General features: G+C 51.8%; 8 protein-coding genes across 8 annotated transcripts; 6 read left to right on the top strand and 2 right to left on the bottom strand.

The window, feature by feature from the left end:
* Positions 1-569: 569 nt before the first annotated feature.
* Positions 570-3007, top strand: DACRYDRAFT_47988 (DNA repair helicase rad25; the record flags this gene model as incomplete). The annotated part of the gene is made up of 4 exons (XM_040774798.1): positions 570-733; positions 784-1318; positions 1370-2245; positions 2294-3007. 4 exons carry the CDS (start codon positions 570-572, stop codon positions 3005-3007), a joined length of 2289 nt encoding a protein of 762 aa, XP_040631464.1.
* Positions 3008-3167: 160 nt separating this feature from the next.
* Positions 3168-5043, bottom strand: DACRYDRAFT_104455 (S-adenosyl-L-methionine-dependent methyltransferase; the record flags this gene model as incomplete). The annotated part of the gene is made up of 9 exons (XM_040767929.1): positions 3168-3379; positions 3429-3614; positions 3668-3751; positions 3802-3866; positions 3916-4061; positions 4114-4375; positions 4426-4543; positions 4597-4838; positions 4910-5043. The coding sequence occupies 9 exons, from the start codon at positions 5041-5043 to the stop codon at positions 3168-3170; spliced, it is 1449 nt and encodes a 482-aa protein (XP_040631465.1).
* A 692-nt stretch (positions 5044-5735) lies between these two features.
* On the top strand, positions 5736-6738 carry DACRYDRAFT_75437 (uncharacterized protein). The gene is made up of 4 exons (XM_040776135.1): positions 5736-5816; positions 5868-6167; positions 6218-6571; positions 6622-6738. Exons 2-4 carry the CDS (start codon positions 5918-5920, stop codon positions 6627-6629), a joined length of 612 nt encoding a protein of 203 aa, XP_040631466.1. The 5' UTR covers positions 5736-5816; positions 5868-5917; the 3' UTR covers positions 6630-6738.
* A 5904-nt stretch (positions 6739-12642) lies between these two features.
* On the top strand, positions 12643-15421 carry DACRYDRAFT_20271 (uncharacterized protein). Its single transcript, XM_040771868.1, has 15 exons — positions 12643-12725; positions 12780-12847; positions 12922-13061; positions 13113-13220; positions 13267-13665; positions 13718-13766; positions 13828-14083; positions 14131-14207; positions 14260-14290; positions 14337-14385; positions 14439-14514; positions 14566-14599; positions 14650-14673; positions 14730-14802; positions 14856-15421. The coding sequence occupies exons 5-15, from the start codon at positions 13641-13643 to the stop codon at positions 15341-15343; spliced, it is 1182 nt and encodes a 393-aa protein (XP_040631467.1). The 5' UTR covers positions 12643-12725; positions 12780-12847; positions 12922-13061; positions 13113-13220; positions 13267-13640; the 3' UTR covers positions 15344-15421.
* Positions 15422-16137: 716 nt separating this feature from the next.
* On the top strand, positions 16138-17600 carry DACRYDRAFT_47671 (galactose oxidase; the record flags this gene model as incomplete). The annotated part of the gene is made up of 4 exons (XM_040774774.1): positions 16138-16657; positions 16719-17114; positions 17179-17322; positions 17383-17600. 4 exons carry the CDS (start codon positions 16138-16140, stop codon positions 17598-17600), a joined length of 1278 nt encoding a protein of 425 aa, XP_040631468.1.
* A 1059-nt stretch (positions 17601-18659) lies between these two features.
* Positions 18660-20801, top strand: DACRYDRAFT_20278 (galactose oxidase). The gene is made up of 7 exons (XM_040771869.1): positions 18660-19059; positions 19113-19188; positions 19240-19256; positions 19416-19801; positions 19863-20258; positions 20323-20457; positions 20518-20801. The coding sequence occupies exons 4-7, from the start codon at positions 19504-19506 to the stop codon at positions 20601-20603; spliced, it is 915 nt and encodes a 304-aa protein (XP_040631469.1). The 5' UTR covers positions 18660-19059; positions 19113-19188; positions 19240-19256; positions 19416-19503; the 3' UTR covers positions 20604-20801.
* A 651-nt stretch (positions 20802-21452) lies between these two features.
* Positions 21453-22392, bottom strand: DACRYDRAFT_104461 (ras GTPase; the record flags this gene model as incomplete). Its single annotated transcript, XM_040767930.1, has 6 exons — positions 21453-21557; positions 21624-21742; positions 21813-22009; positions 22068-22149; positions 22208-22282; positions 22335-22392. The coding sequence occupies 6 exons, from the start codon at positions 22390-22392 to the stop codon at positions 21453-21455; spliced, it is 636 nt and encodes a 211-aa protein (XP_040631470.1).
* A 4063-nt stretch (positions 22393-26455) lies between these two features.
* Positions 26456-27936, top strand: DACRYDRAFT_113972 (uncharacterized protein; the record flags this gene model as incomplete). The annotated part of the gene is made up of 4 exons (XM_040769733.1): positions 26456-26598; positions 26705-26778; positions 26830-27299; positions 27353-27936. 3 exons carry the CDS (start codon positions 26456-26458, stop codon positions 27084-27086), a joined length of 474 nt encoding a protein of 157 aa, XP_040631471.1. The 3' UTR covers positions 27087-27299; positions 27353-27936.
* Position 27937: the final 1 nt, after the last annotated feature.

The following is a 27937-nucleotide window of genomic DNA, read 5'->3' on the forward strand; positions in this document are numbered from 1 at the left end:
GAGTGGCGAGGCTTAAGCTCTGCGGGTGCCACGTGCGTTGGGATGGGAGCAAATTAGTCAGCGACCACCAAGGTAAAGGGCGGCATTTGTGAGTAGTTGAGAACAAATCATCAGCCTCTGTTTGCTCATCGACGACCATTCACTTGGGACGGCGAAGAGCGCATCGCACACATCTAGACAACATCCAATACTATTGTATACCTCTTAGAGATCCTGCTGATACAATGCCTCCCAAACGGCTAGCGGAAGGTGCCCATCATAATCACTCTCTCATGAGCAGGGCATTGAAACGCAGAGCAGGCTCACCCGCATCCTCTGCTGCAAAGCGGCAACGACGGCTACCAGCACAGTCTGCAGGGCTCGACAACCCTTCGTACGATGTTCCTGGCTCGGACGATGAGCCGCTGGAAGATCTTGACCTCGTCTCGGACGTTGACGATGACGCAGCCTCGTCGGATAATGTCGCTGCTGATTCTCTCATCCCTCGAGGAGCAAAACTCAACCTCTCTGCACTTGCGCGCAAAGCGAAGCAGTACACGAAAGGCGCACGGGCGGACTTGGTTAGTCACATGTTTGGCGACCAGGACTTTGCGTACCTGCAGTTGAAAGGAGACCATATGAGCCGGCCCCTGTGGATCGACCCCGTCGATGGCCATATTATACTCGAGGGCTTTAGTCCAATCGCAGAGCAGGCACAGGACTTCTTGGTTGCTATCAGCGAGCCGGTATCGAGGTGCGTACTGTATCTTCACATAAAGTTAGCACGAGCTGACGTGTTCATAGACCATCATTCATCCATGAATACAAGTTAACCGCCTACTCCCTCTACGCCGCTGTTTCCGTCGGCCTGGAAACTGAGGACATCATCGAAGTCCTAAATCGCCTCTCTAAGGTGCCCATTCCCGACAACGTTCTCCAGTATATCCGGAGCTGCACCATGTCGTACGGCAAAGTGAAGCTCGTGCTCAAGCACAATAAATATTTTGTAGAATCAACCCATCCGGAGATCCTGCAGACGTTACTGCGGGACCAGGAGATCAGAAGTGCAAGGGTCGTACCTGGCGCGGGAGGCACGTACGAAGCAGCGAACGCGCTCGACAATGGAAAGAAGAAGATGGTGCATGGCGCTGAGAACAATTCGGGTAAGGGGAGCAAAGCAGGCACCCCTGCTCCCGGTAGCGGAACAGTGACCCCGGGCAGCAAACCTGGGCAGACTGATGCAGACTTGTTCTCTGCGGTTGTGGGCGTGGATCAGGATGAGATTGAGGAGGATGACGAGAACACAGTCAGTTTCCAGATTATGGATGACAAGATTGATGTGAGTCTGCTCTTATTTGACAACGTGATCGTAAAGCTGAGTAATCTGCAGGATGTGAAGAAGCGCTGTCATGATCTCGATTTTCCCGTGCTCGAAGAGTACGATTTCCGAAATGACACGGTGAACGCAAACTTAGACATCGACCTTAAGCCCATCACCGTCATTCGGCCATACCAAGAAAAGTCGCTTTCCAAGATGTTCGGTAATGGCCGTGCACGGAGCGGGATCATCGTACTCCCTTGTGGGGCTGGCAAGACGCTCGTAGGCATCACAGCCGCGTGCACGATCAAGAAGAGCACCTTGGTTCTGTGCACATCTACAGTGTCGGTCATGCAATGGAAACAGCAGTTCATGCAGTGGTCAAATATCACCGATAGGCAAATCAGCGTTTTCACCGCTGAGCAGAAAGAGAAGTTCTCCGGCGCGGCAGGCATTGTCGTCTCGACCTATTCGATGGTCGCCAACACCCGCAACAGGTCATACGAGTCCCAGAAGATGATGGATTTCCTCACCTCCCGCGAATGGGGATTCATCCTTCTGGACGAGGTGCATGTCGTTCCTGCCCAGATGTTCCGCCGGGTTGTTACGACCATCAAAGCGCATGCCAAGTTGGGTCTTACTGCCACTCTCGTACGCGAGGACAACAAGATCGACGATCTGAATTACATGATCGGGCCTAAGCTGTACGAGGCCAACTGGATGGATCTTGCCGCCAAGGGACATATCGCCAATGTACAATGTGCGGAGGTGTGGTGTCCTATGCCGCCGGAGTTCTATCGCGAGTATCTGAGGGAGAAACCCAGACGAAGGATGTTGCTGTATTGTATGAACCCGAACAAGTTCCAAGCGTGTCAGTTCTTGATCGACTACCATGAGCGGAGGGGAGACAAGATTATCGTCTTCTCAGACAACGTGTTTGCGCTAGAGGTGAGCATCTTTAACGGGACCATGTCGGAGATACTGACTGTCTTCCAGGCGTACGCTAAGAAACTCAGCAAACCCTTCATCCACGGTGCGACCGCCCAAGTGGAGCGTATGCGAGTTCTCCAAAACTTCCAGCACAATCCAGTAGTGAATACCATCTTCCTATCCAAAGTCGGAGACACGTCAATCGACCTACCCGAAGCTACCTGTCTGATCCAGATCTCTTCCCACTTCGGTTCCCGACGACAGGAAGCACAACGGCTCGGGCGCATCTTGCGTGCCAAACGCAGAAACGACGAGGGTTTCAACGCTTTCTTCTACTCGCTCGTCTCGAAGGACACGCAAGAGATGTACTACTCCACCAAGCGCCAACAGTTCCTCATCGACCAGGGCTATGCGTTCAAGGTGATCACCCAGCTCGAAGGCCTGCACACGATGCCAAACCTGGTGTACAAGACCCCAAGCGAGCAAATTGAGCTCCTGCAGAGCGTGTTGATCGCGAACGAGTCGGCTCTCGACTTTTCGGGTTCAGACCTCATGAACCTACAGGGAGATCAAGCGCAAAAAGCACGCAATCGTGCGCAGAAGTATGAAGCAAAGCGTGCGGTTGGCAGCTTATCTGCCCTTTCAGGTGCACAGCATATGAGCTATATCGAACGAAATAAGACTGCGAACAGACAGCTGGCGAGGGAAGCAAACGCAAATCGTCATAAACTGTTCAAGAAGCGTGACGTGCAGAAAAAGCAGGGTGCTAATGGGGCATAAGAGGAGAGGACATTCATCCAAGTGGAAAGGACCTCCGCGTGTATTTATACGTATCGATTACATTGTACTGTAGATTGGCATTAATGGATGTTACATGCGTCTGTCCAAGACGGATCGCAGATGTTTGGATATAGTACAGTGTGCCAAGTGACCCAGCAAGTTACTGATGCTCTTTCTGCCTCTTCGTCTTCTTTTTCTTCTTCTTTCGCGGTCTAGCACTTGTGACACCCTCCTCCGGAGTCTCATCTTCATCCCGAGCTCTTTTGCCCACTTGCTTCTGTTCCAATGCTGTAGCTTTGACAAAACAAGCAACGAAAAAGCCGTTGGTGCGGTCTTCTCCAGGCGTGCAGCGGATTAAGCAGTTCGCGTCGTCTAGGAACCTAGATCAGCCATTAGCATATGTGTTATTCGCCGACATCACCTTCGGATAACCCCGTGCCCTCGCTTAGACCTCGTCTGGACCAGCTAGGCAGCACCTTAGTTCGTGGTCCAAGCACGAACCCGGCTTGGGCGGCTTCCTCCGAAGCGAGCGCGTCTCTGACGACATACTCGTCCTCCTCCTTGTGTATGCTGCAGGTGGAGTACGTTATTCGATTAGCAGATTTGACTGCATTCGGGGTCAGAGCGATGCAGATCGAAAAACAGGAGGAGCTAACGGACTCTTCATCGCGTGCTTGATCATCTTGAGCTGGAAGGAACCGAGTTTGAGAAGACGTGCTTCGTCCACTCCGGGTTCCTCTTCCCCTACCAGAGACGTTAGGACTGTGTGCATCGGTCCACACACCACTCCTCACCAGCTTCGAGCAGATAGTCCATCCGATTGACAATGCCCGAGCCGCTACACGACGGGTCCAGCAGTCTGCGAATATATCAGGAATAATGCGGCTCGGTGTCGCTCCAGACCTCACATATGCGTGACACCTTCAAATACATCGTCCTCTGGATCAACACTAAGGAAGTCCTTGTTGAGAGGCGTAACGTTCTTGCACCTTGCCTTCTTGAGCATGATCTGCAGAGTCTTAAAGCGCTTAGGGTCACGCTCAAATGCGGTTATCTTCACAACCCAGATCAACATTTCTGTCACAGTTTGGGAGCAAGGTACTGACCTCCCCCTGGTTACCCATCAGGGCACTCAACGCACTCGTCTTGTTGCCCGGCGCGGCAGTGGCGTCCACCACTTTGCCTACGTCGGCTCTTGCAGACTTCTGATCCGCTGATACGGGAGAAATGAGGATATATGCTGGAAAGCAGGACGCTTTGTCTTGGAGGATGATCTTGCCTTCTGTAAGCAAAGGGGAGGAGGTGAGGGAGGCAGAAGGGTGGAAGAGGAGGAGATCGGGAATGTGCAGGTCGATGGCGAACTGCTTTCTGAGGATAGATAAAGACATAACCCTGTGGTCAACAGGGAAAGGACTTACGGTTCAGGGAAAGCGTCGGGCAAAGAAGTGAGCGAGAAGCCGGCAGCCTCAAAGTGGGCGATCGCTTCGCCCATCGTCCAAACATTCGCGTTCACCCTCACATATCTCGGTATCTGATCTAAGAGACATCGTAAGCACCATGCTATATTGAGGCAAATCTCATTCACGTACTCGCACGCTCATCGCCCTTCTCTGCTAGCCCCTCATTACCCTCCACCCCTCTTCGGATCTTCAACCTCACCAGCTCAGCCTTCAGTCTCGTCTGGTGCCTCAGTAATGCTTGCTTGATCGGCCCGTCCGAAGCTTGTACGCCTCCACGAGCAAAGAGAAGGTCGTGTACGAGCACCAGAGCGAGGTTGGGAGAGGTGACATGTCGTTTTTCCTCTTTGAGTAGTGGTGTTGCGGAAATAATGCTCTGGATGGCGGATTTGTCTGCGAGACAGCATCAGTACACGCGTGGGAAAAGACAGATATATACGTGCACTTCAAGGTTTCGATAACCAGAGCAGCTGTGCGTTTGCGGTTCTTCTCGGTGACCGCATTGAGGTTGCCTTGGATTGAGCCTTTCTTCGCGTCGAGTTCATCGAGCACCTCTGCTGCTTCTCTGTAGAAATTCATCGGCTCTTATGTTCAGAAATACACATCATGCTCCCATGGGCGACATCTAGAACTGTTCTTCAGTTTTGTGCTTGAGGGTAGGAAGAGGGAAAAGAACAAATTGGATCAGAATGTGCCACAATTGGATATCATTACGCTAGGACAGTACATGTCCGGTAAATCATTTAAATCCCTTATAAGTGTAAATCATCACGCAGCTGTCTACAAAGTTCGGATTGAGGTATGGTAAACCTACAGAGGGTGAACGAAAGTGACGTGAACTATGCAGGAATTAGCATTCATGTCCTCCGATTTCAGGGAGACGAAGAGCGTTTCAGGTTACGACGTTTTCTGTCAATCGAGCAGAGAGCCTTAGCTCAAGCCGTCAGACAATGTAGACAAGTAACAAAACATCATTAAGGTGATAACAAGACTGTTGACTTACTGGATATTCGTCAAGATGATGGTCGTAAAACCAAACGGTTTCTCGAACCCTGGAGACTTTCTCCGACGCGTGTACTATGGCGGAGTCAGACTTGTTCAGGGCCATATTAGAGGGCGATCCTCTACGTTGATTACACTCCATCTCAGTTCGTTGTTAGATCAGTCCATATACCATCCGTGTATTTCCCCAGCCGCATAGATGGCGAGCACAAGCAAGGGCAAGGTTCCGGAGACCGCAGCTCCATCCGTTCCGTCTACTCAACCATCTGCTTCTGCTCCTGCCACTGCGCCAGCACCAGCACCTGTGATCGACTTCAAAGTATGGAACCCTCCTCAAGGGTCGCATATACGTATGCTTTCTATTCTCCTTCTGGTAGCTCTTCTTAAATTTTGCTCTTAAGTTGATCACCCTGATTCGTATTATGAGCCAACGCGAGAAGAATTACAAGCGATGTATGCCACCTCCCAACGGCGACTGCACGCCATGACCGAGGGCCCGCTGCTCACCGCTAAGCTGAGGAACGAGGACGAGAAACGGCGCAAGCAACGGGAGCGATTCCCACGGACGACGATCAGGATCAGGTTCCCCGATCGGACGATGTTGGAGCGCACGTTTAGCAGCGAGGAGAAGATTAGGAGCGTGTATAAGTTTGTGAGGGACTGCTTGACTGAGGAGGCAAAGCCGATCAAATTCATCCTATGTACGCCATCTATTCTATTTGATCATGTGGATGCTGATGATACTGCACAGACCAACCTCCGCGGCAGGAATACAAAGTCTCCGACCCCGAAGTGCGGGATAAGACCCTCTACGACCTGCACTTTTCTCCATCTTCCGTTCTCTTACTCACTTTCACCGACGATTCCCTGAACCGGGACGAGGTTCCTCCTCCCCTTCTTTCGGAGATACTTGCCTTGGCGCAGGACCTCCCTGTGCCGACGGAGGAGCCAGTACCGGAGGTTAAGCCCAAAGTCGGGGGAAGAACGTTAGGTGGTGGTGGCAGCGTGGGAGATGAGAAGGCGGATGCGAAGGTCGGGGACGGGAAAGGAATGAGTGCGCAAGAGAAGAAGGAAAAGCTATCGAGGTTGCTGAAGCTGGGTGGGAGTAAGTCATTCTCCTGACACCGTTCCAGTTCGTGCTGATTGTGTATGCAGAGAAATGAGCTTAGCTGAGCTGGTTGATGAGAACCTGCCTGAAGACTATCGTTACGCCATTGTACTGTATCCATCCATCGTTACCTGAACATGAAGATCAAACGTTCTGTGTCAGCCCCACAAGTGCTTGCTCGGTGTTATACATGCATCGCATTTCCGTTAAGTACACATGAACCTCCTTACAGGCCTGCTCTCTATAGTCCCAGCTCACTCTAGAAGAAACGGCTCCTCGTACAACGCCTTGGATAAGTGCTCCTTCCAGTCGAAGCTCTCCGTCCTTACTGGCCTCTCATACCTCTCATATTCATCTGGCTGATCTCCCTCCCCAGGCTCTTGCGTCGCCTTCGGTCGAAGGGGGCTGCTCCGTCCATCCCAGAAAACATCTATAGACGGAAGTCGTGGAAATCCGAGAGTTGAAGCGCGCGAGGGAGCCTTCGGACGTGGGCCGATCCCATCGTCAACGTGTGTAGATGGGAAGATTTCTATAATTTTCGCATTCCTCAATCAGCGTCATCCAATATTGAGGCAAAAACGAACCGTTGTGAGCCAGATCCGGTACAATCGGAGGCTGCCAGTGTACGTCCTTGTGATTGTCGTGTGAGCTAAGCCTGTGTGCTGACGTGAACCATCGAGGAGCAGGCTGATCAACAATCTGTGTTAGGGTCTTACGTGCAGCCATATGTTCGGTCTTATCAGCGGGCAGGGGCTCAGTCGTGTGGCGAGGCACGATCATGCCTTCCTCAGGGTGATTTTCCTTCTCGTTCTGTACCAGAGGAGCAGCAGGAGCAGCAGGTTTGACAGCATCTGACCGCTTAACCCGAGGTCTGACTTTCCGCGCAGACGGGGCGTGAGTCCGTTCCAACACCACTCCATCATCTTTATATGGGAAAGTTTTTAGCAGTGCTCTGGCCAGTTCCTCAATGGCAGGATTTGTCGGCTTGTCTGATTTCTGCGCTAGTTTCGACGTGTTGTTAACTTCTGTATCAGGGACTTCAATTGATTCGATAGGAGTAGTCAGTCGATCGACTTGGACCGGGTCTTCTGCTTCGACACTTTGCGACTGTCCCGTTCGAAGATCTGGAGGATGCGGAGGCTCAGTCGCAACAGTCGTCTCTTGCAATATTGAAAGCAACGAAGGCAGTTCTGTCTCCTCTTGACTGTCAGGCATCTGAAGGTTGGGCAGCTCGCTTTCAGCCTTGATCGACGGTTCGTCCGTAGGATCATCGGGTAGCTCAATCGGGTCCTCATGAATGCCAACAAGACGGCGTCCTACTTCCGCGCTTGGGAAAGGTCCGAAGGCCGCTGCATCCTCTATGTCACTCGCATGCCCAGTATTCTGGGGCTCTTCGTTCATTGGAATGGAGGAAGGAGGCGTGAACTGCTCGATGTCATCCTGCTGGAGCAGAGCAGATATGGATTCCAGTCGAGGAACACCATGACGGCGGCCTCTTCGAACGATCCGGGATGTATGGATCACTTCACCTCGCGGTCGCGTCAGGTCAACACATCTGGGGCGCATATCAAGTATGGGCTGAGCCCTTCTTGCACCACGGACATCGGCAGGACTGACGCCGTCATCCGTTTGTCGCCGTTCACGTCTTTGTTCTTCGGCGATCAATCTGTCACTGAAGCAAATGTCAGGCTACAACCCTGTCGATGTCTACCACTCCATGCAAACCTTCTTGCCTCCTGGGCCTTTCGCACATGAACGCTCAAGGGACCAAGCTCAAGTCTCACCGAACTTCCTTGCAGCGTGCTGGGGGCATGAATACGAGACACTAAAGTACTCAAGTGATGTGTGGCTCGATCTTGTGCAAGCACCCATTCAGGTCTTCGCGGTGGGAAATCAGGCTCGATCCATGAAAGACGACGAGGACGACGGGATGGTACCATGCGCTTCTTCCTTGATTCCGGAGCGCGGGGGGGTTGCCTCTCGTCTACCGGTTTCATGTTCAAGCAATTCGCAGGTTCCTCGTCATCCGACTCATACGTCTCAATGTTCACAGGCTCAGGGGAGGAAGTGTAATCCACATTTCGTCTTTTACGTCGTTTAGCGGAGCGCCCTTTATTTCGAGATGACTTTCGCTTCTGGGTTACTCGTGGAGATGACTGAGCATCTGAATCATTTGGTTCAAGACAAAAAGTAACGTCGTCGTCAGTAATATCGAGGTTACTGTCCGGAGCCGGCCCGTTACATCTCATGGATTTCTTCGAGTTCTTGTAAGTGCGCTTTGGCCGAGCCTTCGAGCTTGCAGTAACAGCGCCGCAGGATTGTTTTAGAAACTTTTCGACTGTAATCATACTGTTCGGTATATCCATTTCGTTGTCGCCCCCCGTGTCTCCCTGGATTGGCGTTGTGGGTTCAAAGTGAACGTCAAGATCCGTCACATAATCTGGAGGAGATGATGGTGGAAGGAAAGGCTCAGTAGAAGGTATGCGCGTTGTTGTTGACTGAAGGGGGAAAACAGCTTCCTCACAGGCCTGCATTGTACGTTCAGTTGGATGGTCACGGTGATTCTCGTCAATAGGAGTTGAAGACGGAAGTAGGGAAAGCCCTTCAGTCGGGAAGGTCGAAGGAATGATCCAAGTCGACACATCCGAGGGTTCCTCAGATCGTTGTACTCGAGATTCAGTTGGATTGTCACTGGAGTTCTCGTCGATGAGGGTCGAACACGGAAGTGGATCAAGCCCTTCAGCAGGGAAAGTGGAAGGAACAACCCGAGTTGAAGTATCGAAGGTTTTCTCAGATCCCTGCATCTGAGATGCAACCGGGGCAATTCGCTGACTTTGGTCGGTGAGGGTTGTAGACGAGGGGAGCATGGACAACTCTTCAGCAGGGAAACTCGAAGGTATCACCTCAGTCCGTGGGTGAGAGATAGTGCTAACTCCGCCCTTTGTAAGACATAGAGGAGGATATTCGATCAGAGCGCGTTGCAAGAACTCATCGTCACTCTCGTCCATCATTGGACTTGATAGGGGTGCATCTGCTTCGTCGCCATTATGGGTGTCAACTGTATGCGTCACTTTTGTACCCATTCGTGGCTCAGACTGCGAAGTTTGAGTCACTTTAAGATTCAATATGTTGTCAAGAGCAACCTGTGGAGATGGGAATGAAGGAAACCTGCTGAAATTGTACATTCCCGGACAGGGGTCCTCAGGAGGGAGTCTTCTCCGCCTGTGGTTTGCCTGACAGCATATAATATGCAATAAGTATCGGCGTATCAAGCCGAAGTCATAGTTAGAATATTTTCGATCTTACCATCGCATGTCTCTTCGAGGTAAACCTCTTCTTCCAAGTTGATAAAATGCTGTTCTTTGGTATATGATGATGGCGGTGAGGATCAGAAAGTGAGGATCACAGAGAACGGCAGAGACGAACGTGTTTGCCTCCGTCGATGTCACGCGTCTCGGCGAACTCATCTTTTCATAACTTGACCAACACTTGCAAGCGCTATGTAATTCGCCGCCTTACCTCCTGTGTTCTCGCTTCTCTGATACCCTTTCGCTGTTTGCCCTCTGTGCTTGATATTCTTTGGCTTTTCCTTCTTCATCTCGTCATATGTCGGAGACCCATCACGGTGCAGCTCGCACAGTTCATGCTCCTGGCCCGTCTGCAGGGCCGCCGCACTCCCACGTGTCTCTTCCCTCACGTAGTTCCGACGATCAGACTTTCGTACTGTCTGATGCTGCTGCAACGAGCGGCATTAAAAGGCTTGATCTCGAAGATCGGCCGCCGAAGGTCAGCATGTTCGCCGCATGACGGGCTGCAAACGGGCCCAAGGTGCCAACCGCTCGTTCTTCGAACCGTGCTAGATTCTGACAGTGGTAACCAGTGTGTGCCGCCGACGAAACTCCTATGTTCTACAAAATAATGACGAGTAGGGATAATTTCGTTGCCTTCGTGCATTACGGTAGACTTCGTGCTTATTCTGATAACCTCTATCCCTCGCGTCTCTTCATATAATTTTCCCCATCGATCTTCTGATAATGGCTACAGTGTATATGTTGCGCCTCCGCATGCTACAATAGATGCGGAAGGAAACTTTGACGAGCGGCAATTATGGCGTGCACGAATACTCGACTTGCGCTGCCCTGACATTCATCACCCTGCCCAGGGAAGAGATAAATACTCTCACATTAGTCACACACTGATCTTCTACTGATAAGGTATGGATGGAAATTGCTTGGTACTGGGCTCCGACGGAATTGGTCGACCTGAAGAGCAGCTTGTACGTTTCCTCACCGTTTGTCCAACACTGAGCTGATTGATTAGCAGCAATCCCCGCCTGTGTGGTCACCACGAAATCGTCAGTTCTCCTATCCATTCCCTGATGATGTTGCAATACGATTGTCATCGATGTCAGATCTATGTTCCCGATAAGCTCGACATTATAAGTTGCGCCACATTGAACGGGCGCGCTGAAGTACACGCCTATGATGACACCGATCACCTGCAATTAGTGCGGATTCGAACTCAGGACTACTACTTCCGGTCATCAGATTTCCTCGCCGTGATGATCTGGATACTAAGACGGCACCAGGTTTGAATACAGCGAGGAAAAGAAGAAGTTCCTGGTGAGCATCAGGGGTAGAACACTTGCGTCTCCCGCATTGACAAAGCACTTCATTCTACAGAAGAGGCCCGGTCGGTCTTGTGTATGCCACTCCAATTCTTCTTTGGATAACCTATTTGCGACTTACAGTACGCCAGCTATGCAGCAAGTCATATATTCCCGACGATGATGAAACGATGAGGCTCTGCCCACGTTCTGAATGCAAGGCCTGTGAGTCCTTTCTGGATATATGTTAGTCTTTTCACTGTGCCCAATCCCCAGGGTACCACACAAGCTGCCTGGAGAAGGCGGGAAATCTATGTTCGCCTTGCGAATCTTCCCATCTGGAAGCTATATGGGCGTCTACACAGGACGAAACATCCTATACCACATTCTCTGATGAGCTGCAAGCGTGTTGGGACTCGAACTCGGAAGAAGTTGATCCCCAGGCCATCCAAGAACAGCTCCACGAGTTGAAATTACTTGCGCATAGGCCATGTTTGCGCGGTGGTTCATATGGCATCGTAAGCAATGCTGGCGTTGTACTCCGAGCACGATATTTGCATGACCTGGTGCAGCACGGCGAGCAGCTGGGGAAGGCGTGGAGGGATTTTGTCTGGGGCGAAGATGGAAGGTGGAGCATGCCGAGGTTCACGCTCACCGTAGTACGTGACGGGATACAGGATGGTATGGTTGTAACATATGTCTGTCCAGGGTGTAAAACTCCGATCTAGAGATGTACGTCCCTTTATCCTCACGTGCTTGCCTACAACATATTGATCCGCAAGCATAGAATATGGAGAATAAAAATGCCAAATAACGTGCAGTCGAAAATGCGCTGTTGCAAGCATTAGTACTGGTGTATGTATGCACGACGTGTGTTTCAGTACACATAATGGTTTTTCTCAGACGAACGTGGAGCCGTAGCTCGAGTCGTCAGACGATGTTGGCAAAAAAAAACATCATCATCAGAGAATTGACAAGACAAGGTACTTACTGTGCATGTTTAATACGCAGACCATAGATATTTTATGCGCAAAATATATACTGTAACATTTTCTTTTACTGCTACCCAAATACGGCAATATTCCTCCCCGACAACTCGCCGACCACGCGTCGCACTTGACACGGAATGTGACTCAGGGTCTCAGCACGCCAACGATGATGTCAAAGAGGTCGAATCATGTCGAGTCGTATTAACTCGACTTGACTCGACCCAGCACCAAGTTGACCAATCCATCGTGACCAAACCAGCACCAACTGATCTATATTCCTGCGTCTGATGGTTGAGGAGGTTTGATGAATGCACTTGAATGGGAGCGACCCACTTTCTCTCCGCGCATGGCATACATTGAAGGTTCACACTTCCGGGGCTATGACAAGAGCGCCCAGAGAAGGCGAGCCTATTCACAGTATTATATTACTACGTAGCCCAGCTGGGTGTTCTTGGTGACCTTTCCCACCGCTTCCCCAAACGCATTCTGAATCGACGTGAAAGTATGAACTTACCGAAGCCCGCCGAGGCAGGCAGGGGCCTGCATATGGGCACTAGTAAGTATTCGTAATCAATACATGAGCATTCTGATACGCCCATGCGTGCATTAGGTGACCTTACAGGCTCCCACCGCAAGCCCTGGAGTCAAGAGCTGGAATTGGTGGATCCCTCCCCGGTAGTGAGTACCATGTGCACTGCTGCCGAACTTTTTGGAGAGGGTTGAGTCCTTGGATTTATATATCATTGATATAGGCCAAACAATGCTGTTTGGCTTGAACCATGCAAGCCCCTGGCGGGAACGGCGGACTTAGAGGGGGAGCGGATGACTTAGAGGGGGAGCGGAAAACCGGAAACAATCAGGCCAGTGATGCATCACCATGGCCATCGGACGCGTGTGTTTTTTCCTGCGAAAAAAATGCATGCGTCTGACCCCAGTCCTTCAGCTCACTGTCCTCTTCCCTCCTTCCATCCACCACCTTACCTCAATCCAGAAATCTATTCTCTCCAAACAGCTTTTGTCTGTGATACGATGATCCAGAGCAGGACGAACAGTACGTCCTTTCCGTATAATCCAAGGATACATAGTGACCTCTGAAGACTCAGTGGTCTTTGCTGGACGTGCGGACCATCGACATGACGCGCCTTCCTCGGCACCTCCCTCCCCAAGTCGACCTACCAGTACCACCCGCAATCGTGCTGCCCGAACGTCTGCTGGAACTGATGTTTTGCGCCACGCTGCCCGAAAGACAGTTGGTCCTTACCCTCCCCGCAGTCCGTCGCCTCCTCCCCGGTCCAAGGCACTCGTACAGCAGCGTCGGAGGGAGAAAGAGAAGGCAACTGCGAAGGGACGTCGAGTTCTGGACAAGGAAAGAGACACAAGTCAAGGTGTCATTCTCCCAAAAGATTTCTCCGGTCTTCCGGGAAAGCTAGAGACACAAACCGATACACCTAGTTTAGACCAGCTGATGAAGATGATGCAGGTGATGCGGATCAGATGTAAGTTTAGATGAGAATTTTTGTCTTAGCCGACACTGATTTGGATGAACAGATAGGTCGCCCAAGGCGAAAACATGGGTGACTTATGCGGTCGGCGACAAGTGCGTGACATCTCTTTCTCTTATCAACTAACTACTAGAATCTGACAAATTGCGGAATTAGTGTTCTTTTCGTCCCTCCCGGAGAGGAAGTCACGGCGAATGCAAGATTTGGAATAAAAGACACGGATCTTTGGCGTGCCAGGATCCTGGAAATTCGCATCCCTAACGATGGCTGCATCACTGGTGCCAGCAATACGGATAGCGAGAGCGATGGTAGCAGTGTGGATGTCAGTGACTCGGAGAACAGCACCAGCGAGGGCAGTGGCAACTTCGCCATCACAGAAACAGACGGTGGGCCTGTCATCCCTGTCAAGCATGTGAGTGTTTTACTTGTCATGCTCCTTGACTGCTGACAGTTGTCTAGTCTTACGTGAAGATTGCTTGGTACTATTCTCCATCATATTATGATACTCTTTCTGTTCCGGCGCGATTGAGAGGCTAGTAAGTTTCTTGATAACGCGCGTCTTAAGGTTCACATCCTAACTCACGACAGCCAGCCTAGCGACTTTGGGGAACGTGAACTAGTAAGTCACCTCCGTCACGTCGACACCTGTGGCTTACTCGGAACAGATATGCACTCCTGATCACTTCGATATCCAGCATGTCTGCACTCTCAACGGTAAGCTGCCTTTCCTGGGTACATGTAAAGATCCATGGCTGACCGAGAATTAGGACACGAGGAAATATATCCTTTCAACGAAAGGACTTGCGAGGTTGAGGACGTTCCGGATGGTGCCTATTATTACCGGTGCGTTCACTGAATTATTCACACCGTCAACTGCTAATATAGTTGCTGTAGATCATCCTTCCTCACTCGTGAGCGCGAATGGAAGGTGCGTTTTCTCTGATATCCTTACTTTCCTGAAACTCATCTGTGACTAAGATCGATCCGCCGAAATATCATTGCGTTCGTATTATTTCTTCTCATTCGTTGATAGTGGACTGACCTTACTATGACTGCAGATTTGTGCACAGACGTACAAGTTATACGACGACAAGGCGATGCACTACTGCCCTCGCCCTGGGTGCCACACATGTAAGCTCGCACCTAAGAGAAAATACAAGGTATACTGATGAAACCGGTCGTAGGGTACCACGAGGGCTGCCTCAAATCCCACTCAAACCGAAGTTATCATTCCGCTCTCTCCGATCTTGAAGAGCAGTGGGAGATGGCGATCGACGCTACCCGACTCAAACCTATGAGGGAGGAGCTCGAGGCTGCCATTGATTCTTCTCTGCCTGAGCGCAACCCAATCTCCGAAGACATGATTGCAGAGGTGCGTAGACTCGCGAGGCAACCGATCGTCCGCGGGCCTCCACATAGCACGATCGGGAATGGCCCAATTGTGCTCCGCGCGAGGTTCGTGCTGCGCCAGCTGCGTGAAAAGCTGGAGATGCCGGACAAACTCGATTTTGTCAAACGCAAAATGGTGAAGCGGCATCTTCCTGGAGGGGGTACGAGCAGCATGATGAGGAAGAGGTGCAAGATGGAAAAGTTCGAAGCTAAGAAGCTCAAGTCGGGTGAGGGTTATAAGTACTGGGCTTACAAATGCCCGAAATGCAATGGGCCAATCTGATCGTGGTAATCAAGATTATCTCTGAGTTTTTTCCCTACTGTTCTGAACACCTGTACGATTAGCCGTGTTGATAATTACAAAATCCAACTTCATCAATCATGTTGCGAAAGGTTTTGCTATCACACACGTGACATTGAGTTGAACAGTCACCAAGGCCTTCGCTGTTGACCTCTCGCACGCCCTATTGAGCGCATACATCTACCATGCCTCCTCCTCACCCGCCCACCACCTCCCACAGGAACAAACGCGTCCATCCATCGACATCTACCCCGTTGCTACGTCCATCGCCGCTCTCTCAAGTACTACGAGCTGACGACAGAGAGGCCGAGGACGCGTCGAACCAGCAGGGCGACGATGACGACGGGGGACGCACACCGACAATAGCACGCAGGGCACTACCTCAGCCTCATGGTGGTCCTCAAAATCCACACGCGCATGAGCATGCTGTCCATTCGCAGTCGCATGCTCATTCGCGAGCGGTGCAACGCTCGCACCCACACCCTCGGGCTTCCTCTGGTCCGACTAGCGCGCCTTCGACACCTGGAGCAGGTGGAGCAGGTGGGGCAGCTCAACCTCGACCCATAATAACCCCTTCGCAGCGCCGTCCCCTGACAGCGCGCTCTTACTTTCAGCAATCGCAGCTCTCTCCCCTCTCCCCGCTCGCACCTGGCCAACGTGACCCGTTTGCCCTCGCTCCTTTAGGCATGTCCGACGCATACTCCGGTCTTATGGGGTCAGGCCAAGTTAACTACCTCAATGGTGGTGCCGCCTGGGGTATCCCTCAGGCGTCCCCGATGAATACACCCTTCCCCATATCGAAGCCTAAGACAAGAGGGAGGTCGCACACCGTTACATCCGCACACCCCTCATCATCCTCGCCAACCAGCTCTTCTTCCCCATCGACGTCACCCGACACATCCACCGCATCCCCACCTATTACCAGCGTGCTGCGTCAAACCTCTGGGGGACGTCGCCGCGCCTGTCCGCCGAGTCTGATGTACTGGTCCCGTGCACCTATCATCCCACCGTACCCCACGCATGCGCACGCCCATACTCCGAAAGGCGTTCGCAGCGCATCCTGTACCGTGATGGATACAGCGATCTGGTTCTTTGGTGGGTACGACTCGAAAGAGACAGTGGAGGATGTGTGGGTGTTGGATACGGAGACAAGGGAGTGGGAGAGGGTCGAGATGCGCGGTGAAGGGCCGGGACCATTGAGAGCACATACCGCAGTAGGGGATGAGAGGTATATATTTGTGTTTGGTGGTGGGAGCGGGGACGAATTCTCCGACGAGCTCTGGGCGCTTGACACGTGTATGTTCTGTCTTGCCATCTTGAATTCGCGCGATCCTCAGCTGACTCTTGGTACGATCAGTTGAGCAGACATGGCACCTGCTTCCCTGTTCTGCCCCTTCCCCTGTCCCCCGGCGCGCGCATAACTCTTTTATCTACGACGAGCATTTATACGTCTATGGCGGAGGATCAGGACACGACGCCCTCTCCGATCTATGGAGGATTGACGTCTCGTGGGCTGCGCTCGCTCGATCGAAAGATGAGCCACTGGTATGGGAAGAGCTCCAAACAAGCGGTTCCGCTCCCTCGGATATGCCTGTTCCCGGTGAGGAGGGGTCACCAGAGGAGAACACGCCTAGAGCGAGAGGGTATACGAGCGCTACGCTCGTCGGAAACGTGCTTGTTGTGCTTGGAGGACAGAGTGGGAGGGATGGGGACGGGGAGGGACCGTGGGGGGACTGTTGGGTGTTAAACCTTGGTAAGTTCACCCCTGCTACAGTGGGGTTCTTGTCGCGAAAGTTCTGATTTGGTGTTATTGGTAGACGACCTGCATTGGGAAGAGAAGCATCTTAACCCTCCCATTCCACTCGCCAGTCATACGGCGACCCTCGTCGGGATGTACTTGTTCATCTTCGGCGGTAATGACGGTTCGAGGTACTGTAATGATCTGAGGTTACTGAATCTGAGTACGTCCAAGTTCTGGCTACCCGTTGTCGATTATGTTTAGACGCTGATCGCGGGAATAGTAACAATGCAATGGGAAACCCCCAAGATCCGAGGACATCCCCCTCCCGAGCGTGCTCAACATCAGGCCGTCTTAGTCGACGCCCGTCTGTGGATCTTCGGCGGCTTTGATGGAAGAAGATACTTCGAGGAGCCCTATGTGCTCGATTTGGCGGCGAGCAGCTGGTTGATGGGAGTCACGGAATTTGGGGTTGGGGAGGAGGAGGAGGGCTGGGATTAGGTGCCTGATCCCAGCATGATAAGAAAGGGATGGTGCGTGGTGGACTTGTTCGGTAAAGATGTCGGGAGACCAGTTGGCTTCCAGAGATGGTACGTCCTTCACGCGGTCACGGTACCTACTTTCCCTTTGCGTCAATCTGATTTCGCTTGCAATACCCGGGAACAATCGTTTTCAGATCATTGGACTAAGATTGTAAAAGTTCGACAACCCTTTGGCCTTCCAGACCCGGTATCCGCTTCTTATAACCATACCTTCGCATCATCCGATACTTGTTCGCCATGCGTCATCTCCTCTGGAACCACCCGTCTCCCATCAGTACCGTGCGGCGAGCGCTTGCTGCCTGGCGCCTGTAGCCATCAGTTAATACATATTTAAGGCGGTCAATTCAGTTTTACCTGAAAGGAGGGGATGTGGCGCCTTTGGCGAGGGCCGGGCATGGTGCGTAACTGCATGGTTTTGCAGGGAGAAGACCGTGACAGCCCGCATTGATGAAAAGTCGTCAAGACATCGTGCAGCACCCCTTCGGCTCTTCTTCGCTGTAATGAGTGATAATAGGCACCATCCGGAACGTCCTCAACCTCGCAGGTCCTTTCGTTGAAAGGATATATTTCCTCGTGTCCTAATTCTCGGTCAGCCGTGGATCTGCACGTGTACCCAGGGAAGGCAGCTTACCGTTGAGAGTGCAGACATGCTAGGTATCGAAGCGATCAGGAGTGTAGATCTGTTTCGCATAAGCCATGTACAGGGATGTGACGTTATTGCAGGTTACTTACTAGTTCACGTTCGCCAAAGTCCCTCGGCTGGCTGTTGTGGGTTAGGATGTGAACCTCAATATACACGTTATCAATAGACTTACTAGCCTCTCAATCGCGCCGAGAAAGACTATCATAATATGCCGGAGAATAGTACCAAGCAAAGCCTAGACAACTGTCAGTGATCAAGTAGCATGACAAGTCACATGCTTCAGGGACAACAAGCGCCCACGTGCACCGTCTGTTTCGGTGACAGCGAAGTGGCCACTGCCCTCGCTTGTCCTGTTCTCCAAATCACTACCAGTGTCATCACTGTCCACACTGCCTTCATTGCTCTTGCTGCTGCTATCAGTATTACTGGCACCAGTGATGCGGCCATTGTTAGGAAAAGGCAACTGCAAAGGGACATCAAATTCTGGACAAGGAAAGAGACACAAGTGAAGGCATCATATCCCCGAAGGAATTCTCGGGTCTGATGAGGAAGTCACGATGAATGAACAATGGTCATCAAGGACACGGTTCTTGAAGATCCGTGTCCTTGATACCAAATCGTTCATTTGTCGTGACTTCCTCTCTGGGAGAGACAAAAAGAACACTAATTCCGCAATTTATCAGATTCTAGTAGCATCACCTCGACCCTGCGGCTTATGCGAAACAGATCCACACTCCCGATCACTTCGATATCCAGCATGTCTGCACTATCAACGGTAAGCTGCCTTTCCTGGGTACATATGCAGATCCACGGCTGACCGAGAACTAGGACACGAGGAAATATATCCTTTCAACGAAAGGACCTGCGAGGTTGAGGACGTTCCGGATGGTGCCTATTATTACGGGTGAGTTCATTGAATTATTCACACCGTCAACTGCTAATATAGTTGCTACAGATCATCCTTCCTCACTCGTGAGCGCGAATGGAAGGTGCGATTTCTCGAATATCCTTCCTTCCCTGAAACTCATCTGTTACTAAGATCGATCCGCCGAAGATTCATTGTGTTCATATTGTTTCTTCTCATTCGTTGATAGTGGACTGACCTCACTATGACTGCAGATTTGTGCACAGACGTACAAGTTGTATGATGACAATGTGATGCACTACTGCCCTCGCCCTGGGTGCCACACTTGTAAGCTCGCACCTAAGAGGTATACTGATGAAACCGGTTTTAGGGTACCACGAGGGCTGCCTCAAATCTCACTCAAACCGAAGTTATCATTTCAATCTCTCCGATACAGCGATCTCGTTCTTTGGTGGGTACGACTCGAAAGAGACGGTGGAGGACGTGTGGGTGTTGGATACGGAGATGAGGGAGTGGGAGAGGGTCGAGATGCGCGGTGAAGGGCCGGGACCATTGAGAGCACATACCGCAGTCGGGGATGAGAGGTATATATTTGTGTTTGGCGGTGGGAGCGGGGACGAATCCTCCGACGAGCTCTGGGCGCGTGACACGTGTATGTTCTGTCTTGCCAACTTGAATTCGCGCGATCCTGAGCTGACTCTTGGTACGATCAGTTGAGCAGACGTGGCACCTATTTCCCTGTTCTACCACTTCCCCTGTCCCCCGGCGCGCGCATAACTCTTTTATCTACGACGAGCATTTATACGTCTATGGCGGAGGATCAGGACACGACGCCCTCTCCGATCTATGGAGGATTGACGTCTCGTGGGCTGCGCTCGCTCGATCGAAAGATGAGCCACTGGTATGGGAAGAGCTCCAAACAAGCGGTTCCGCTCCCTCGGATATGCCTGTTCCCGGCGAAGAGGGGTCACCAGAGGAGAGCAAGCCTAGAGCGAAAGGGTGTACGAGCGCTACGCTCGTCGGGAACGTGCTTGTTGTGCTTGGAGGACAGAGTGGAAGGGATGGGGACGGGGAGGGACCGTGGGGGGACTGTTGGGTGTTAAACCTTGGTAAGTTCACCCCTGCTACAGTGGGGTTCTTGTCGCGAAAGTTCTGATTTGGTGTTATTGGTAGACGACCTGCATTGGGAAGAGAAGCATCTTAACCCTCCCATTCCACTCGCCAGTCATACGGCGACCCTCGTTGGGACGTACCTGTTCATCTTCGGCGGTAATGACGGTTCGAGGTACTGTAATGAATTGAATATGAGTACGTCCGAACTCTGGCTGCCCGTTGCCGATTATGTTTAGACGCTGATCGCGGGAATAGTAACAAAGCAATGGGAAACCCCCAAGATCCGAGGACATCGGAGGAGGAGGAGGGGTGGGATTAGGTACCTGATCCCAGCATGGTAAGAAAGGGTCGGTGCGTGGTGGACTTGTCCGGTAAAGATATCGGGAGACCAGCTGGCTTCCAGAGATGGGACGGCCTTCACGCGGTCTTTCCCTTTCCGTCAATCTGATTTCGCTTGCGATACCCGGGAACAATCGCTTTCAGATCATTGGACTAAGATTGTAAAAGTTCGGCAACCCTTTGCCTTCCAGATATTATAACCATGACTTCGCATCATCCGATACTTATTCGCCATGCGTCATCTCCTCTGGAACCACGCATCTCTCATCAGCATTGTGCGGCGAGCGCTTGCTGCCTGGCGCCTGTAACCATCAGACCCTCTCTCCTCCATGACAGCACCTGATCGGCCAGGGACCAGAGCCGCGGTCCCCGCCAAATTGTATGCCACGTCAATACATATTTGAGGCGGTCAATTCAGTTTCCCCTGAGGGGATAGGGTGTGGCGCCTTTGGCAATCCGGAGGGGCCGGCACCGTGCATAAATGCATGGTTTTGCAGGGAGAAGACCGTGACAGCGTGCATTGATGAGAGGTGCGTGCTATCTTATTAGAAGATCAGCTCGATTTGTCATGGCCCTGGCAGTCGTAGTGCGCAGTTCGTGAGACGAACGATCGAAACACGGGACAGGAATACCATGAATGCTCGTGAGCCATTAGTGCACGCTCTGGGGGATATCTAGCTATGCTGTCCTATAGGAGCGGTGAGATATAAAAAACCAAAAGACATAAAACAGTCCATGCCCAATGACGCACGATCGTCGCCCGTTACATCCCATGTTTGTTTGATATATATATGATACCGAGTTCGAACTTGAGGTGCCTGCAAGCCTCCATGTACGAGAAGGAAAAGTCGTCAAGAAATCGTGCAGCACCCCTTCGGCTCTTCTTCGCCGTAATGAGTTCGCTCGGGTCCGTCCTCGCCCGCCAGCAAGTCTGCCGTGCGGTCCAGTATGTTTTTCTGCCCAGGCGCAATCAGAATGTCAGCGTGAGCAAAACGAACTTCCTGAATGGGGACAGAGCCTACATGGTTGTACTTGCGCACCGCACGTACTACCGCATGGAATGCTTCGTCGATATTTTCCCGGAATTTGGCGGAGCACTCCATAAACCCGCACTTCATACGTCGTGCAAGCTCTTCGCCCTCTATAATGACAGTCAGAATCACGCACAGCTCGTTCAGAACATTTCCAAGAAAGTTGGAAGATCATCCCACCTGAAGTCTTGACTTGTCGCCGATCAGCAAGATCGGCCTTGTTGCCGAGTAATATTATCGCCGGGTATGTAGCCAGGTCCTTTGCCTGGCAAATCTCGTCGTGAAATCGAGAGACGTCGTTGAACGACACTCTTGATGTAATGTCATAGACGAGGAGAAAACCTTGTGCCGATCGAAGGTAACCTGGACGCATCAATCTGCGAACATTTTTCATCAGTGCCCGACGGTCAAATCAAGCCGAGGACAATTGAATACCGATATTCTTCTTGGCCTGCCGTGTCTATTATAGCGAGCATGACTTCTTGTCGGTCAACTACCGCCGGCTTTCGGTAGGTGTCTGGGCGGCCTGCGTCAGCCAGATCTTCTCAAAGCAAATTTTCCACAGAGGGGGTCACCTTCGATTGTCGGATCCCAGCCCATTTCGAAACGACTTTGGACGTATTGGATTGTAATGGCGGACTTGCCCACACCTAGAAACTTCATCAATGAATGAGGGATACCTTGTCAGGCTAATGACGTCACCTCCGCCTCCCAGGACGACCAGCTCGTGCTCTGGTATACGCTTGCGGGATGTTGACATTATGGAATGCCAGGAAAAGCCAGAAGGGAGCAGCAAGAGAAAGTAGCGGAGGGACACAGGAGAGTAGATCAAAGACGGCTGGAGACCCTATATAGTGGTTGACAACTGAGGATTCGCCATTCTTACGAGAAGTCCGGGACAGGAACCATCCCTCATGATCGGATGTAGGCCCCTCTTTTGGCTCCGCGGGATTCCCTGCTTCGTACCTTCACATTATCCACCTATTTCTGCTCCCATCAGTATCGTTCCGTCTTCCTTTTTCTCACTCTTGCGTATCCCGTTGACGCCCAGCGAGCTCTCTGATAATCATTTCTTGACTGCGGTGATCGCGGATTGTTTGGAAGCTCAGCCGAGACCGCTCGGGCCGTCATCCTCGCGAGTTACACCTCGAGGAGGTCAACCACACTCAATCACCCGGCATGCGGGGATGTCACCCCGCTACCTCATGGTGACTACCTTCATCAGTTGCTAAGACTTTCAACAATTGTCTATTTAGCTCGGATCCTCCAACTATCTTATATGGTACCCTGGTTACGAGGCTGGCCCCTCTTTCCATCCGAATCCTTTTGCACCGGTTCTTTCTCCCGTGCATCGTGCAATCTTCCAATCCCAGTAGTCTACGCTCAAGCATCACGGATCATATTCCGGATTTTATTTCTGTGCTCACGGCATAGACCTACGCAAATAGAGAAAGCTCGCATTCACGGCCAGCCAGCACTTCTTGACAGCACTCAATCAGCGGCGGTGTTGGCACCCGGATGCCATTATCGCACCCGCGTGCCTCGACCTTCGGCGATATGAGCTCGACAGCGCATCATTACTTATCGCGATTCTGCGTGAGGCTCATATATTTCCATGTAAAGGGTGAGCAAATAGGAAACACTGGTCTACCCAAGGTTTTGGTCGTGTGACCATTGCAAAACCAAGCCTTGTTATGTGAAGCGCATTGTGACAATAAACCTCTGTCCAGGATCTGACGGGCATGCCAACAGCCATCTGAATGTGTACAATGGACCGGGCCGTCCGGAAGCGGATCTAGATCTGAACCATCGAATCCCCGACCCCAGAAGACCAGAACCCACCATGCCAGGCTTCTTGGCAGGCTTCCTTTTTGGGGTATGGCCGCCTCTCGATGCCAGGAAATACGAAAATTTCACACCCGCGGCGACATATCACTCATATGGATCTTCTGCCTTCGGAAACTCGAGATCCTGTTGCGAATGTCACAGAAGTAACATGCTTCGGCGATGCACTTTGCGATCGGCGGCATCGGTCACATGATAACACTTTATATAGCAAAGTACGAGTGCTGATGGAGCAAAATCCAACGTCCGGAATGATGCGCAATTTCCCTATGGTACTAGTACTTGGCACATTTTCCTGATTTTCGAGTGCATGGCCCGCATGCTCATTAAATGGGCATGAAAGCTCGTTGTGGAGAGGAGTGCTCTCAGCCGCATGGTCCCAAGTACACGATCGTGCAACAAATTTGTATTTCCATCCTGCCAGCGTGAGAGACCAGTTTGCAGGCGCTTTAATTCCAACCCAAACATCATACGTACACCACGTGCAGGGATTTTTCCGTGAGCTTCTTTTCCGACATCACACCATCCTCGGACACCCGGGAAATGAGACAGCGAAAGAATTGTTCAGTTGCTATTTCCGGCTTTCAGCTTTAATTTCCATGCGGCATGATTATGCTGCCTTATGAGATGTTACGCCATAAATAGATAGTTCCTCGAGTGAGTCACGTGTTGGCACCTCGCCTATGTGTTGAACCCCGTGGCTCATAAGACATTGATGTCGATTCTCATGTTGCACATGGATCATTTTCCATCCGAGCGGACTACCAAGTAAGCCACGACCGTACGGTACCGCTCACCCCAGAGATCGGCAACCGAACAAGCCGTCGGATCTACACCTGGCGTATTTAGCCACATGCATCCCAACATTGTACTCTTGCACGAGACAACCTTGTGAGAAGAAAGAAAGTTCGCCGAGCACGGAAGATAAAGAGCCCTTTGCGCCCACACTGATGCAGATTCAGTTCTCCTTTCTTGCACGTCGTCGAACCCGTGATACCACCTGATGCGCGGCATCAGATAGTTAGGCGCCGACACACGTCACATCATGTTCGCTGTTTAACCCATGCGCCTGGTGTGTGGGTCCCGCTGAATCCGAGAGATTCCTCGTGCAACGAGACGGATTGTATGTTGCAGCGAAAGAGAATCAATACGGTACGTGATTTTGTGGTGCAATCAGCGGAAAAGCTGCCGTAGAGGTCGTACTCTAGATGAAAAGTTGATGGCCGTGTAGTTCCACGTTGGCGCCCGCTTCTAAGCTCAGGGTTGTACCTAGGTTGCCACGCGGTCAAACATGTAACACGTGGAAAGGCCCCTGGCAGCACCTGGGTTGGAGTGCCTGTGCTCTTGCAATTTCTATCACGTCTGTAATCTGTATGCTTGAGCGGTCATCTTACAGTATCGTCGGAGAAATAAAGACATCACTTAGGGGAGAGAGCCACACGCTGCGATTTCTTCAGGCAGCACGCGGAGAACCGGCTCCCGGCTCACAATGATGGCACTGCATTCATGGAGCTCAAACCCAGCGCGTGCTTGGCAACGGCTCAAACCGGACAGTTGCTGCGAACAAAGACCAGCCACAAAGACTCGCATATAGACACAAGACGCATGTCGAACTCAATCTGCACGTCTGCATATTGCACATCTGCTGGACGACCACACAGCGATACCAGATGCCAACCGTTCAGTGCGTGCGACGCATGGTTTCTACAATCGCGCCGTCAGTGCGATCGGAGATTCTCGAAACAATAGGATCGCATGTCAGAGGATCGAGCTTCCCGAGTTTGCGTATGTATTTTGTTCCCCCATCGCACAATTCATCATCAAGTGCACTGGCGCAGATGAATCCGATGAAGATCAGCTTTCGTTTCCCGAATGCGTACAGCGCTCAAAGCTCCAACACGCTTATCTACAAGGTTGACTACGTCGTTCATATTTCGTCCTCCCCTGCGTTGGCCTGAGACTGTGAATCGGACATACGGTGAAAGTTCTTATATCCGAGAGTTCAAATTCACTCGCTCACCGCACACAGTAGTCTTCACCTCATGACGACCATCTTTAACACTCGTTCTGGATGTCTATGCTGTGCAAATACATGATATACCGGTTTCATGTGGGACTTACTGCTTCCCCTTCGCCAAGTCGGCGTTGTACAGCAATGCTCTGTCTATGAAAGGTATCGGGGAAGCTGATGTTAAGCACTGGGCATACGCATGACCGAGTCGCTATACTTCGCCGACCCACTTGCACATGAATCCTTGAGGTTGACATGCAGCTTGCCCCGATCAATTTTCTCTTGACGATCTCGGCTGCAGCATACTTTCAGTGAAAGTGTCACCAACTATTTCCGCGCAGGTGCAGTTAAATGGCCCGAATATGGAAGACCGAGATGTCACACGAGTACTTCACCGACAACTGGCGGAGACAAGGTCAGGATGAATACTCAGACTTCTCCTACCATGTGTCTCTTATCTATCTTGATAGGTCTCAAATCGCACACCTGGATCTATCAAACAACGATGCGCTTCTTTGCGTTCAGTGTCTTGCTAGTCCTGGCGAGCGCTATCCAAATCCCGCTCTGTGGCGCCTCCTCTTACAGCAACCCTTAGCCCACCATGTCCCATGTGTCCAACTTCCCCAGGGTAACCGTGTATGTATGCAGAGGGCCGCTCGCTATCTGCCCGTCTTGGCAACAGAGATCGTGGACCAGAACAAGCACGCGTGCGCCCTCGGCCTGCAGGAGATAAACCTCAAGCGCATCCTCATGGGGAACGGATTACCGCCTCGCCCAGCATACTCCCAGGATATTATGAGATGATGTGAACGGGAGTGAGCGTCCCGCCGATTCTGGTGAGTGTTGCGTTGGAGTTTTGAGCTTGCATGCTTTACAGTTGTCGTGGCAGGGCATCAGCCATGTGTGAGGATGAAACGCCCTGTAAGCCTTTTTTCCTCAGGCTAACCCGATCCATCTCCCTCGCTGCATGGAAACGACCCAAGCCGCCTGCGTGGACACCTCCGATCTTCTCGCCTGCGTGGACATCTCCGATCTTCTCGCTTGCACGGCGGCGAACCTCTTCTGCATCTCGGAGATCGACTCGCCATTCCTCAGCTCCGGGCGGAATCCGTACGATGTTTCACGGGAATGTTGACTGTCCTTCGGAACACCGAGCTATTCCGCCGCTCTGTTATCCTATCATAGAAGACATCGTGCGCTACTTGAATCCGAATAGTACACGCCAGATCCTGGGAGTGGATCGTAAAGTGAGCAAGATCGAGGGTTGCTCGAACGGGGTAAACCATACCTGTGCGTTACTACATGCTACCGATCCTCTCGCTCGCGGCTGATACCTCATAGTCGATCAAACACTGGACGTCATTCTCCCCAGACCGATGTACGTCGCCGCCCTGCTCGAAGGGGGCGCAGCGTCCTCGTCTATGCAGGCACGTACGACTGGCTCTGTAACTGGGTCGCGCACCTGCGGTGGGTCGAGCCGCTCGACTGGGATCGCGGGAAGGAGTTCAAACAAGCGTCTATGTGGGAATGGGCCCCAGGGGCAGCAATACCCAGCTGCTCACTACTTCACGTGCAGCATGGAGCGCTCGCAGCGCTAACTTCTCCGGCCAGCGGTTCACCTTCTCCAGCGCCTCTACCGGTTCGTCTTTCGGCACCTCAGGTTTCCCAATACTTCAGCCCTACCCACCACCTACACACAGAAAAGCACTCGCCAGATGCCCCGCACCCTCAACAGCAGCGTTCGTAATCCCCTTCAAGGCTTTCATGAACCTGACTTGCAAGTTTATTAGGTGGTGCCTGCAGTCAGTTGTGTAAGCATTGTACTTAACATACGTTTCACACAGATATTTGACACGGGATGTAGGATGCAAAAGCCTTCAACATCCCAGGAGCGTATGTTGAGAAAAGACCTCACGTGAAGAAACCCACAGCTACAGTATCAACGCAGACCATCGACGGACAGTGACGCACATGTCTCGATCACCTCGATCACCTCGATCAACCCGGCTTGATCGCCGCTATCATTTCATCCCTTACGTGTTCCCGAAACGGAATCCTATCCCTTCCTGTTGATGTCCGATTCACCTGTTCCTAACGAACACACGAGGAGATAACAGCACGATGTGCAGCATGCAACCTGCAAAGTACTTGCAGGGATAAAACGAGCCGTTCCATACACATGCTATCTAAAATGTGTGAAACTTGTTCCAAAGGAGCGTCGACTGGTCTCTTCTGTCCTGCAGTACTTCCTCCGTGTTCGTCCCATCCGCCCTCCTGGGTTTAGTTCGCTGTTCCTAGTTCCTAGCTCACTCCACTTGCTGAATCCCCGGCACTGGCGGAGAGCAGGAGGGAGAGATCAAGGAAGGAAGGACGTTGGTACGACAAGCAGCGGAAGGCAAGGGAGGGCGCAGGCGCGAGTAACAGCAGGAGGAACAGGAAAGAGGGAAAG

This window comes from Dacryopinax primogenitus, assembly GCF_000292625.1.
Source record: "Dacryopinax primogenitus strain DJM-731 SS1 chromosome Unknown DACRYscaffold_3, whole genome shotgun sequence".
Taxonomy (NCBI): domain Eukaryota; kingdom Fungi; phylum Basidiomycota; class Dacrymycetes; order Dacrymycetales; family Dacrymycetaceae; genus Dacryopinax; species Dacryopinax primogenitus.

Coding starts and splice junctions, on each gene's coding strand:
- DACRYDRAFT_20271 (XM_040771868.1), top strand. CDS start 13,641: ATGATGCAGGTGATGCGGATCAGAT. Junction 14,600..14,649: donor CTCGTGAGCGCGAATGGAAG/GTGCGTTTTCTC, acceptor TCTGTGACTAAG/ATCGATCCGCCGAAATATCA. Junction 14,674..14,729: donor ATCCGCCGAAATATCATTGC/GTTCGTATTATT, acceptor CTATGACTGCAG/ATTTGTGCACAGACGTACAA.
- DACRYDRAFT_75437 (XM_040776135.1), top strand. CDS start 5,918: ATGTATGCCACCTCCCAACGGCGACTGCACGCCATGACCGAGGGCCCG. Junction 6,168..6,217: donor GCCGATCAAATTCATCCTAT/GTACGCCATCTA, acceptor GATACTGCACAG/ACCAACCTCCGCGGCAGGAA.
- DACRYDRAFT_20278 (XM_040771869.1), top strand. CDS start 19,504: ATGAAACCGGTTTTAGGGTACCACGAGGGCTGCCTCAAATCTCACTCA. Junction 20,259..20,322: donor CTGTTGGGTGTTAAACCTTG/GTAAGTTCACCC, acceptor TGTTATTGGTAG/ACGACCTGCATTGGGAAGAG. Junction 20,458..20,517: donor CTGTAATGAATTGAATATGA/GTACGTCCGAAC, acceptor TCGCGGGAATAG/TAACAAAGCAATGGGAAACC.